Here is a 13,986-nt window from a genome sequence, read left to right on the forward strand (position 1 = left end):
TCAGTACCCTGCCATTCTCTTGGTCTGTGGTGTCTTGGTCTCATTGAAATGGTTACTCTGCAGACCTTTTGGAAGTATACAGAGAAGTAAATGCTATGTGAACAAGATACTGTACTGGAAAAAATTTTCTGCTTTTCTCTAAGAATTTTTAATAAGAAATATATTGCTTTTATTTACAAAATTTTCTTTTGAAATAACAATTTTCTGTTGAGAAAAACCTTTAAATTTTGAGAGATGAGTGATATACACACATTTTAGGCTGAAAGGGGCGTTTAACTAACACATGAGAAAACTGAGGACTGGAGGTGAAGTGATTTGGCCAAGGTCACTGCTGGTGTTAGTCAGTGGGAACGGCAGAACTGGACCCTCTGTCCCTTTTAGGTGCTCGCTCCATGGGATAGCACTACCTCACACTTAAGTTTCAGAAACTTAATTTTGAACATAAGAGGTATTGAAAAGCCTGCTAGTACTGTCTGAAAGTCCTGTTTATAGGTAAAAGCTACACCTTATTTTTGTTGGCAGACATCACAGCCATAGGCTGGTGTGAGGAAACAGACTCCTTTTTACATTGAAAGGTGGGAGTTAAATTGGTGCAGTCTCTTCAGAGAGCAGGTTGGCAGTGTTTACAAAAACTAAAAATGCATATATCTTTCACCTAGCAATTTCATTTTTAGCAAATGGACACAAAGATGTGTACAACTGTTTGTTGCAGCATTGTTTGTAATAATAGCCTGAAATAAAAGCCTGGAAACAAATGTCCATTAGTAGGGGGACTGGTTAAATATATAATATACATTATAAATGTATAATGTATGTATATACTCTGAAATGTATACGTAAAGTATGTGTGTATGTTTGTAGGTGCATAAAATGTCTCTGAAGAGATACACAAGGAGTTGAGGCAAGTCCTTGTCTCTGACGGGGGGAGCTGGTGGCTGGAAGACAGGGTCGGATAAGGGACTTTTGACTGTAATATGCATGTAATACTTGTTGGGACACAATTCTTCATGGGTCTCTCATTTTTCTACATGTCTGGTGAGCAGAGGTACTGACTGCCATTTGTTTCATACTGTTTCTTCAAAAATGTTTGCGTAGCAAACTGTTTTGGAAGCTAGAGAGAGCATCTCCCTCCTGAGTAACAGTTAGGTTTATTTACTGTCCAATGTGAAAAAGATGGTGTCTCCTTGCCATGGAGGTCAGGCAGACTCACTGTCTGTTAAAAGATTCAGGTTCCCTACACTTGAGGTTCCTCGTCTGTACCGCAACCCACTGCTTGTACAGACGTCTCTTGCCCTCTTTGCATTGCCCCGTGTGACTGGGACTCATAATCTGTCTACTGCTATTGCTGTGACTATGGAAGTATTTTGTCTCTGACTCAGGAATGTCAAGTCTTCTGTCTGCATCCAGGAAATGGTGGGTGGCTAACTTGTTAGCTTGCAAGTAGGGTAACATCTCAGACCCTTCATAGTCCCCATCAAAATACATACTGGAAAAAAGTACAATAATTATTTTTTAAAATAAAAGAAGTAGAGGGGGCCAGCCCCGTGGCATAGTGGTTAAGTTTGGCATGCTTCGCTTCGGCAGCCTGGGGTTCACGGGTTTGGATCCCAGCTGCGGACCTACACCACTCATCTGTCATGCTGTGGCAGTGACCCACATACAAAATAGAGGAAGATTGACATGGGTGTGAGCTCAGGGCTAATCTTCCTCAAGCAATAAAAGAGAAAGATTGGCAACAGATGTTGGCTTAGGGCGAATCTACCTCACCAAAAATAAATAAATAAATAAATAATAAAATATGTGGAAGTCTCAGGGCTTTTCAGCCCCCATCATTCTGACTTGAAAATGTCAGGCTAACAAGGTAAGTCAGATCTAGAAAACTCATCTAGAAAATGAGCCCTTTGCCTGCAGAGGAATTGACTTCCTAGAGTGGGAGAGAACCAATAATTGTTGAGTGTTTACCATGTTGAAATAAACTTCAAATACATATGGCTTGAAATATATTATCTCTTTCCTCATTATAGATCTGCAAGATAGATGCTCTTATCTCCATTTACAGACGAGAAAAGTTAGGACCAGATGGGTTATTTGCCTAAGGTCACGCTGAAATTAAAACCGTTATCTGTCTGGTGTTAAGCTCATGCTCTTTCCACTATAATAAATAGTTTCCTAACTTTCTGGAAGTGTTAGAGGTGGACTTTCTACTTTTCCATGTAGGAGTTTCTTTTGTCCCATCTTCAGTGAAGCTCTGTTAAATGACTGGTATCTGCGTGAGAGATTTCCCAAAATTCCCTGTGACAATCAGATTGTGCATAGGAGTTTGCCTTTTTTTTGTCTGTATATGCAGACATTTACAGCTGTGGTTCTCAAACTTTCTTTGTGAAATATCTCAACTGCATAAGACAATAAGTACCCTTGAGGGATCTAGTTTGTGATTTAAAGCAGCCCGTGGCTGATATAACGTTCTTGAAAATTTTCTGTATTATCTTCAGAATTCATGAAGATTTTATATTCTGCTCTGTAATATGTCTGTTATTGAGTTTTCAAGAGGTCATTGAATATTATCCTGAATTCAGGACCCATTGAGAGAGAGGACATAGGGATCAGACAGGACACAATCAAATTGTCAGGGTTTTTTTTTATCGTGGTAAAATATACATATCATAAAGTTTACCATTTAAACCATTTTTAAGTGTATGGTTCAGTGGCATTAAATACATTCACGTTGTTGTGCAACTATCACCACAGTTCTCCAGAATTTTTCATCACCCCAAACTGAAGCTAGGAACCCATTAAATAACTGCCCTTTCCCCCTCTCCCCCAGCCCCTGGCAACCACAGTTCTAGCTTATGTCTCTATAATTTTGACAACTCTAAGTACCTCATATAAGTGGAATCATACAGCATTTGTCATTTGGTGTCTAGTGTATTTCACTTAGCTTAATGAACTCAAGGTTCATCTATGTTGTAGCATATGTCAGAATTTGCTTCCTTTTCAAGACTGAATAATATTCCATTGTATAGTGTACCACATTTTATTTATCCATTTATCTGTCGATGGACATTTGGATTGTTTCCACTTTGGGCTATTGTGAATAACACTGCTGTGAACATTGGTGTACAAATAACCTGTTGGAGTCCCTGCTTTCATTCTTTTGGGTACATACCCAGAAGTGGAATTGCTGGAAGATATAGTAATTCTATGTTTAATTTTTTGAGGAACCAGCATACTGTTTTCCACAGGTGCTGCACCATTTTACATTCCCAACAGCATTGCACAAGGGTTCCACTTTCTCCACATCTTCGCCAACACTTGTTATTTTCTGGGTTTTTGTTTTGTTTTGTTTTTGTTCTGGTAATAGCCATTGTACTGGGTGTGTAAAACAGTTTTATGAGTGGAAAAGCTCACTGGAGAAAGTGCTTCCGATGTGAGTACAGACGCTTTGCTAATCCTTCACCCTGGACTTAGGCACGCTCGGGCACCCAGTCACGGGCAGCTTGGAGTACTCAGGTGACATCTCTGCCGGAGCAGATAGGAATGTCTTCTCTGGGTAGGCAGGCAGATCTGAGGAAAATTGCCCAGAAAGGGCTGCACCATGCATGCCCAGCTGTCGAAGGTGTGAGGAAGGATGGGGAGGGGGGACGAGCTCTCTGGAGAAGTTCACCACGTGGAAATATGTGAGGAGGGAGCAAGTCTCTTCTTAACATTTATGCGAGTTTTGGTATTAAAAATGCTTTAACTTCTTACAGTCAAGTAAATTTGCTCTAGAACGATACTCTAGTTTTACCCTGTTCTTGTGGCTACCCAGCCCAGTTTGGGGTATGTATAACCTAGTTTGGGAAGTAAGGGCTTATAGGAAACACAGTTCTGCATCCCAAAACAGCAATGTGCATATAGTCACATTGGAAAGTTTAAAAAAATTTAATCCATACCTATTAATAGGTATAAATAGCTCTGTGCATGGACTCTCCCACCTATTCAAATAAGTGAACATTTAAAAGTGTCTTAGGGGTCGGCCTGGTGGTGCAGCGGTTAAGTGCACACGTTCCGCTTCGGCTGCCTGGGGTTTGCCAGTTCAGATCCCAGGTGCGGACATGGCACTGCGTGGCAAGCCATGCTCTGGTAGGCGTCCCACGTATAAAGTAGAGGAAGATGGGCACGGGTGTGAGCTCAGGGCCAGTCTTCCTCAGCAAAAAGAGGAGGATTGGCAGCAGATGTTAGCTCAGGGCTAATCTTCTCAAAAAAAAGAGAAAATGTCTTATTTGATTATAAAAATAAGATATTAAAATTGGAAAATATGAAACAAAGGGAACAAAGTAAAACCATCTCTGATTCTTTTATCCAGTGATAACCACAGTTGCTATTCTGTGTACCTATGTTCTGGGCATTTATCTTATATGCTATATAAAATTTTGTAACCTGCAATTTTAGTGATTTTAATAAGCACTTCCCCATGTTGTTAAAGACTCATAAACATTTAAATTGGTGAATACTATTCCATTACATTTCTTAATCATTCTCCTAATGCCATTCATTTAGCTTGTTTTTCTTCCTTTCTTCTCCATTCATTTCCCTTTTTCTCCATTTTTTATTTTTATTTATTTTTTTCCTATTATAAATAGTGCTACGGTGGATAGGGTTGCATATTTGTCTACATTTCTAATCATTTTTCTTAGACTGGATATCTAGAAGTGAAATTCTTGGGTCAAAGAGCATTAACGTTTTTAAGACTCTTGGCAGGAGGGAGGACCTCTCCCTTAACCTTACACTTTTTGGTATAGATTAGGACACAATTGGAATTAGAATTTGTTTTATCTGAGATTTATTTGAGTATACAGGCTGTGAATTTAGTTTCTTTTTTGCAAGCTACTCAGAATTGTGGTTTTATAGAAAACTTCTGCTTCTATCTTCCCGTTGTTTAATTCATTCAGCAGAGATTTATTGAACACCTGTTGTGTGCCAGGCCATGCACCAGGTGCTGCAAGGAATACTAGGATGAGTGAGAAGCAGTCACTGCTCTGTGGAGTAGCTGGGACAGCAGAAGGAGGCCCACGTGCTGCAGTCACTCCCATCTGTTCAGTTGCTTTTTCCTCAGCTAAGCAGGCTGCTCCCTTGCTTCATCATGCTATTATGTTATCAGAGGAATGAACGAAAGCTAAGCCTTTCTGGAAGACAGTTTTTGCCCAAGAGAATGTAGGAATTTTGACCTGTGGCTTTACTGACAGCTCCTTTATACTTAGTACAGCTTGTGTAAGTTCCTGCCCGCAGTTAAATGCCTTAAGGTGCCCAAGACTGATTCCTCTCCCTGGGCTGTGGAGCCCACCCCTCCCTCATTTCCCCTCTATCTTTCCCCTTAACTCTCTTTATTCTCTCCTTCCAGTTAGTCACTTAGAACTATCCTGCCTTAAGGCCACATGCCCTTAACCACTCCTATTTCTCCAAGACTCTCTTCAGTTACTGCCAGCTGGCTCTGCCTTCATCATTACATTGAACTGTTATCTCTTTTTTTTTTTTTAAGATTTTATTTTTCCTTTTTCTCCCCAAAGCCCCCCGGTACATAGTTGTGTATTTTTAATTGTGGGTCCTTCTAGTTGTGGCATGTGGGATGCCTCCTCAGCATGGCCTGATGAGCAGTGCCATGTCCGTGCCCAGGATCCGAACCAGTGAAACCCTGGGCTGCCAAGGTGGAGTGCGCGAACTTAACCACTCAGCCACGGGGCCGGCCCCTGAACTGTTATCTCTTGGTTGTTAAATTTAACGGAAATGTTTCAGTCTTTCTCTGACTTCATCTCTCAGTAGCATTGAACATTCGTGACCACACACTTATTTGAATTACAGTCATGTGGCTACATAACTATGATTCAGTCAACTACAGAGTGCATATATAACAGGGGTCCCATAAGGTTAGAACCATATGGTCTAGGTGTGTAGTAGGCTGTACCATTTAGGTTTGTGTAAGTGCACTCTGTGATGTTCGCATAACGACGAAATCAACTAAGGATGCATCTGTCAGAACAAATCCCTGTTGTTAAGTGATGCGTGACTGTACTTCTGGTTTTCCTCCTGGTACTCAGTTACTTCTTATCTCCTCTCTGCACCCTTCTTGCCTTCAAAATTTTCCTTAAGATTCTCTCAGACTCTGTCCCATCTCTTGTCATTTTATAATACTTCCTGGGTGATTTTATATTACTCTCATGGCTTCAAATACCGGTTACACGCTTATATGCTGATTATTACCAAATCTCTAAGTTTAACCCAAATCATGCTGCCTTACTGGATATGTCCCTGTGTCTGTCCCACAGGTCCCTTAAATTCAACATGTTAAATTGGAACAAATCCAAAACTTCCTCAATGACCCCCCATTTCAGACATGACTTTCATATCTACACAGTTGCTCCAGCTGGAAATCTGGGTGTGGCCGTTGTCCCTTTTCTCTCAGTTCTCATTCTGTGTCTCAATTCATATCTAATCAGTCATCAAGTCCGATCATTTCAACCTCAGTCACTGGTGAATCGCGTGTCTTGTTTAATGACTCATGTGTCTTTAATGAATATTTTTTCATTGGTACGACAGCTAAAAACACAGTCCCATTGTGTCTCTTCTCCAGTAGCAGGAGCCTTTGTCATGTCTTTTTCTTCAAGGAGATATATTTCTCTTAGGTTAGGTTATGGATTTGAGATGAAGAGGAATTGCCTTTTTTATTTTCTCATCCTTTCAGTGGATTTTCAGAGTGCTTTGCATTTAGAAGGTACTGAGTAATTGTGCTGAAGTGAAATGAAAGGATTTGAAACTGTTCAAAAAGCAGCTTAATTTTAAAAGCTTGTGTATCTTCCTTAAGTCTGATAAAGAAGGGTTAAGGAATAAGTGTGTTATAGTTATGGAGATTTAGGAATTGAAACAATCATCAAGATATCTAGGAGGAGATGAGCTTCAACTAAATATAATATAATGCCACTTGGCATAGTTCAGTTAATCAACTGTCAACTTCTAGTTCTAATCTCAATTAAATGTTAACAAGTGTAAAAGATCAGAATATACCCAATTTGTTGAGTTGCTGAAGCACTGAAGAAGACATTAACTTTTCCATGGCTTATTTTTCAGTGTATTAGTCTTTTTGACCATCATCTCTACTTCATAGAACACAAAAGAGCAGTGTGATATAGAGATATGTCGTGTGTTCCCACTTTAACAACTAGATTTTGTTCATATTAGCATGTACATTAAAAATGTTCTATAAAAATTCACACTTTTTTTTTGTGAGTAAGTTTGGCCCTGAGCTAACGTATGTTGCCAGTCTTCCTCTTTTTGCTTGAGGAGGATTGTTGCTGAGCTAGCATCTGTGCCAGTCTTCTCTATTTTGTATGTAGGACACCACCACAACATGGCCTGATGAATAGTGTGGAGGTCCACATCCAGGATCTGAACCCACGAACCCTGGGCTGCCAAAGCGGAGCATGCAAATGTAACCACTACGCCACTGGGCAAGCCCCTAAAAATTCACACATTTTAAATGGGAACAAAGCATGAGGGTTAGAGGTGCTACATGATAACTCAATTATTAGAAAGAAAAGAGGAGGGAACAAGATTCACACAAAGCTCTCTGTGCCGGCCACCAGTTGGCACAGTCGTTCCACAGCAGCTGGTTGCACTGACTAGAGAAGGGAGAGGGGGAGGTAGAGAGAGGAACAGTGCAACCAGCTGTTCCAAGGAATTGGGTGTTCTTAAGTTGGATCTTTGTACCCTGGAGACATCTGTTTTATATGGTAAAAGCAGGCCAGCAGGCTATAATTGCATATTTGAATTTCTAGTTCTTTTGAGGCTTGCTTTATGCTACTATCAAATAAACCATGTTAGTATCCCTCTTGTAATTTTTGTGAGAACGTTAACTCTTTTTAGATATAAGCATCAACGAACTATTTATAACATTAAAAATGAACATAAAACATTACTGTACTGTGAAATATGAAGATACACTGATTTTATTTAGTTAATGATGCTACTAAAATTGTACTCTTAAAAATTCATTGGTAGCTATTAAGTGAATGATATAAATAACTAGATATTAACAAAATGAGAAATATCTTTAGTAATATGAGAGACTGAACAAAGTAAAGGAGATGATGCCTTATCTTTGCTTTGAAGTGAAAATTTTGTTTTTCTCAGTTGTGGATAGTATACTTGAGGTTTTAAGAAAGATTCTCCCCACAGTTCACACATGCATTTGAAGAATATATATAGTCCTAGAACCAGAGGTAATGAACTATAATTGAGTTATAATGTTTTTATTACATGCGATAGCTATGAAATGGCACTTATCTCGTAATGAAGGGTTGGTATAAAAAACCTAGATTAAAGGGGAATACCAAAAATGGTGAATTATGGAATATTTTGGTACTTTGAGGAAATATTTAATTTAGGATATTTGACAACTTAGGCCTTTTGTGTATTGATGCAGAGTATAAGTAAATAAATATTCAGGTTATGAAGCTACAGGACAGAATGGACAAAATGTTTTTTTAATTGAGATGTAATTGATATATAACATATTGGTTTCAGTTGCACAACATAATGATTCGACATTTGTATATATTGTGAAGTGATCACCACAATAAGTCCAGTTAACATCTATCACCACGCTTAGTTACAAGTGTTTTTCCTTGTGACGAGAACTTTTAAGATCTGCTCTCTTAGCAACTTTCAAATATACAGAACAGTATTGTTAAATATAGTCACCACGGTGTATGTTACATCCCCAGGACTTATTTTATAACTGGAAGTTTTTGTCTTTTGACCACTCTCACCCATTTTGCCCACCCCGTCTCTGGCAACCACCCATCTGTTCTCTGTATCTATGAGTTTGTTTTTTGTTTGTTTTAGATTCCACATGTAAGTGAAGGAATAAATTTTGAGGACAAGAACATTTCAGGGAAGCTGAGCTGTGTGTTAAATATCTAAAACAGTGGAGGAACTCTTTGGGAAATTATTTTTGGGCAAAGTCCTGGGGCGTTGGGATTCCTGTGGCCCCGAAGAGCTGTTTAAGCCTGAAGCCTGAGAAAGATGTGGGAGGCAGACAAGAAAGGTCTCTCTCTGCGTTTTCAAGTACCAGTGGAGCTGAAAGAAATAGCTTTGCTGTGACCTGGGGCTGGAAGTAGAGGAGCTCTAGCAGAAACCCAAGGCCCTGGGTTTTTAAAGAATCTTTCCCTCTTCATGTGAGCTTTAGAAAATACTGAAATTGATACGGGCCTGGGTGTGACTGGGGTCCCGGATCAGACCTTGTTCTTAGTATGGGTTCTTGACCTTGTGCAAGAAAGAATTCAAAGGTGGGTCAGGAGAGATTATACAAATTTATTGAGAGACAAAGCCAGGCTGATTAGAAAGAAACTAAAGAAGGAAAGCCAGCTGGGCTGATGAGGTGGAAACCAACCGACCAGCCCTGGGTGTGGTCTGGGGTGCTATTTGTAGTGGTCGAAGTGGGCAGCTGGGGATTGGTTAGTCTCTGGGCCAGGTGGTCATCCTCTGCAGGCCAGGCACCAAGCTGGTGATCAGGCTGCTGGTTGGCTACCTGGGGTGGTCAGCATCTGGTCAGGCCCTGGGCTTGTGATCAGGCCGCTGGTTGGCTGCCTGGGGTGATCAGGCATCTGTTGCTGCTTGAGTGACAGCTTTTGCTTCTGCCTTTTCCCTGTCTTAAAATGAGCATCCAACTGTGCTGTCAGTTTTAACATGACAGAATAGATATATAATTATCAGAACTTTGGGTTTCATTGTGGAAGTTGAGAACCTTTGTCTTCCTGAGATGAGTGACCTTATGAAACCAAAAGAATTTGAGCAGTTTCGCTTAATATTGAAAAACAGTGTTGCTTGCTAGCCTTAGAATGGAAGAAAAATACAGGAAAAAATAACATATTCTCAGTCATGGGATCAGTTCTTTATTTTCAGATTTGATCTTTACTTTTAAGCTTTCTGAAGACATGCAATTAGAAAGGACCCAACAGTGAGGTTGCTCCTGAGGCATCTCCCTGCTTCCTCTCCCCTAATAGCTACTGGAATCTTAGTCAGTTTGCCGTTTTGTTTGCTGAGAGAGTGTCTTTATCTTCATCTCTTTTCATTTGTCATTCAGATCACTCTAAATTTTTTTTGAACTTTGTTCTGTTGGTTGTGTTAGCTCTCCCTTGCTTTTGCTTTGACATCCATGTTTTAAAGGTTGCCAGTTGACTGACGCTTTCAATTTCCTAGATGCTATTAGCTGAAATTTTATCAAATATGCTCTGTGATTCAGGGATGGTAGAGAAAATAAATTTTTACTATCCGTTTTATTTTATAGTGTAAATTTAAAACTTTTAGAGTAGGTGAGTTTAAAAGGAATTCTTAATGTAAATTACCAAATGATAAATGAAGCCCATATATCAAAAAGGTCTAGCTTTAATATCTTTTCATAACTATAAGGAACCTTAAAATACTGGAAAAAAATATCAATGAGATATTGCATTTTCTATGAACCACTATTACAGAACATACCTGTTGTAATAAATGAAATAAGGGGGCAGGAAATCAAGAAACTCAGTTGTAGTAAGGACAGTGATACAGGTCCCAGATAAAATCTTACCAAGGGCAAGGCTTGCAGTGAGACTTTGTCGACTTTGCCGCGTGCCTCTCTGGGGCAGGGGAGTGGGAGTGAGGTGTCACGCTCTCATCAAAAGCAGGATCTTCATTTTGGAAGCCCAAAGAATCGGAGACATAACACGTCGCACAAGAGGTAGGAGGCGCTATTCAAGATGAAGATCTTTTTTAGCTTTTTCTAGAACCATAAAACTGGACTTTATTTCCTCAGTGTTGAATTAAGTTATAAAATGTTTTTATAGTTATATTTGTAGTACATTTGTTTTATATTTGTATAATTTCATACTTATATAATTTTATATTTGAAATATTATGTAATAATTTATGGGAGATTACACTTGTTTTGAAGAAATGTGATAAAAAAAGTCCTGTGGATGAAATTTGGGGATTAAATACCTCTATTTATTAACCAATGAATTTTACTTCTGAAGAAATTTCGAGGCGTTTGTAGAAAATGTGTGTCTACCACTGTTTTTAAAACTGAACGGTTAACTTGCTGGAATTTCTTCTAATTTTCACTGACTTTGGTGCTTTCTGATCTTTTTGAAACAGTGATCACATGGAAAATGTGTATGGCTACTTAATGAAGTACACCAACCTTGTCACTGGGTGGCAATACAGGTAAGTGTAATTATTCTGTGTCATATCACTCTCCTAGGAGGCTGGAAGTAGAGCTTTTTATGTTCTGATATTACTTCAGTAGAGATATGGCTGGGAAACCTTTTAGAGAAGGATTTACCATGTTTTCTAACAGTCTGATGACTTTCTTTTCCTTTTTAGAGGGCAGGAGGACTTGACATCTGTCCAAATGGCAGCCTCTAAATGCCTCAGAAGTTAGTATTTTATTAGCATTAAAATCACTTGTTCACCTGCCTTGGGCTTTCTGTAGGCTCTTAGAGTGGTTTGGAGGAGTATACAGATTTGTGTTAGGTGCCTATTTTGTACAGGATTCTCAAAAGTTCTCTTGGACCTTGGAGAGTTTAAATAAGTAGCCCAAGGTCACACAGGCGGTCAGTAAGTAGCAAAGCCAGCTATCTTAAATACTTTAGAATTGGTAGTTGTGGAGCAGAAGGTTAAACTTTTATTTATTTTTTTATTGTGATTAAATATACATAACATAAAATTTACCATTTAACCATTTTTAAGCATACAGTTCAATGGCATTAAATATGTTCACATTGTTGTACAACCATCACCACCATCCGTCTCCAGAACTTTTTGCATCTTCTCAAACTTAAGCTGTTTACCTGTTAAACAATAACTCCGCGTACCTCATCTTCCCGCTCCTTGGCAACCACTATCCTGCTTTCTGTCTCTATGATTTGACTACTCTAGGTACCTTATATAAGTGGGAGCATACAATGTTTGTCCTTTTGTGACTGGCTTATTTCGCTTAGCATAATGTCCTCAAGGTTCATCCATGTTGTAGCGTGTGTCAGAATTTCCCTCCTTTTGCTAACATCTGCTGCCAATCCTCCTCTTTTTTCTGAGCAAGACTGGCCCTGAGCTAACATCCATGCCCATCTTTCTCTACTTTATCTGTGGGATGCCTGCCACAGCATGGCTTGCCAAGCGGTGCATACATCCACATCTGGGATCCAAACTGGTGAACCCTGGGCCACCGAAGCAGAGCGTTCGAACTTAACCACTGCGTCACCAGGCCAGCCCCTTAAGGCTGAATAATATTCTGTTGTATGTGTATAGCACATTTTGTTTATCCATTCCTCTGTCGATGGACACTTGGGTTGCTTCTACCTTTTAGCTATTGTGAATAAATGCTGATGTGAATGGTGGTGTACAAATATCTGTTGGAGTCTCTGCTTTCATTCTTTTATGTATATACCCAGAAGTGGAATTGCTGGATCATAAGGTAATTCTATGTTTAGCTTTTTGGGGAATCTCCATGCTGTTTTCCACAGCAGCTGCACCATTTTACTTTCCCACCAGCTGTGCAAAGGGTTCCAATTTCTCCACATCCTCCCTGACTCTTGTTACTTTCTGGGTTTTTAAGTATTATTATTTTTTATAATAGCCATCCTAATGTATGTTAAGTGATATCTCATTGTGGTTTTTAAACTCTTTTAAACTGATGAAACTAGTATTTGAACCCAGATAGTTCTGACTTCCAAACTAGAATTTGAACCCACATAGTTCTGACTCTGTGTTCTCTGCATTACAATGGGCTACTTCTTATGCACATGTCATTTGGAGACTTCTGCTTTTGGCCCTTGATAGAGTAACAGGAACTGAATTTGCCTCTCTACCTTAAACAACTAGAAAATGGCACATAATATATAAAAGAATGGTTTTCAGACATTTTAAAGAATAGTCAAAGCACTGATGAACATGTGGTAGATTAAAAGAGAAGGCAGTTTGGGCCATGTTTAGTGACATTAGGGAATGCAAATGGGGTGATGTGCAGAAAGTTGGACGCCATATGAGAGGTCAAAGCTGGATATGAAAATGGAATCATTGAAGTAAAAAGGGCAGTTCTCTGTGCTTCCCATATTTTATTTTTTAAAAAAAGAGAAAAGTCAAGGGAGCCTTTTCACTTTGCATTTTTTCCACCTTAGTTTTTATGTAATTTTTTGAAGGCTTACACATTTAAGTGACATATAGAATATTACTTTTTAAAAAATTTTATGTCACTTTGCTCTTAATACTATTCTTTGTTCTCTTTTTAAAAAGGGAAATAGGTCAACTCCCAACATTCATTCAACAACTTTCATTCATATAATATTAATGAATATTATTAATGAATTGAGAAAGTCTCAGAAGTGGAACAGAGTAAGAAAGCTCCAAAACGTACCCAACTGTATAAGATTTAGTTTATATTAAAGATGGCATTTCAGGTCAGGGCAGCCTGAGACCATGGGAAGAAGGAGCAGGTGTTTGTATCACTGCATAAGGAAGCCTACCAAAAAGATCCATTGGCCACTGATTGCCTGGGGAGCTATCTAACAGGGCCAAGCAAACGTTCCAGGCTAGGGAGGGGCCCTCCTCTGCCTAGTGATCCCTGCAGCTGCTTCAGATCCCAGTTTTAGCAGTGCAAGAAAGGGGAAGGATGAAGACAGCCCATTCCTGTTTGCTACTGAGAACACTGAACCTTTTACCAACTCGCCCATCAAAGAGGTCTCAGCTTGTCACCTGGATTGCTGTAGGCCCACTTTAGAAAAAACTTTCATCCTCCTTTTTCTGTCAGCCTGGCTGGAGGTCTTGTGGCACAACAGAGACACACTGGGTCCTCAGCATGGAACATGTGGACACAGTGAAAAAGGGCAACAGAAGGGTTAAGACCATATTAAAGGACCCTAGGCTCAGTAGCTCAGTTTCCTTGGCATGCCTAGCCACTTTTGCCCATGTGCTGCA

The 13,986-nt window shown here is 39.5% G+C and overlaps 1 protein-coding gene across 3 annotated transcripts in view; it reads left to right on the top strand.

Annotated features, from left to right (window-relative positions):
* Positions 1 to 13,986, top strand: part of OSBPL11 (oxysterol binding protein like 11) — an 82,454-nt gene that overhangs the window by 9,832 nt on the left and 58,636 nt on the right. The window contains exons 2-3 of one of the 3 annotated variants that reach the window (XM_070243640.1): positions 10,698 to 10,753; positions 11,170 to 11,238. In XM_070243640.1, the coding sequence (XP_070099741.1) occupies positions 11,177 to 11,238 (62 nt within the window). In that variant the 5' untranslated portion in view covers positions 10,698 to 10,753; positions 11,170 to 11,176. Of the gene's footprint in view, positions 1 to 8,475; positions 10,754 to 11,169; positions 11,239 to 13,986 lie in introns of those variants that run through there. The other 2 variants (XM_014732844.3, XM_001501564.6) reach the window with 2 other exon arrangements.

Source organism: Equus caballus, chromosome 19, assembly GCF_041296265.1.
Source record: "Equus caballus isolate H_3958 breed thoroughbred chromosome 19, TB-T2T, whole genome shotgun sequence".
NCBI lineage: Eukaryota > Metazoa > Chordata > Mammalia > Perissodactyla > Equidae > Equus > Equus caballus.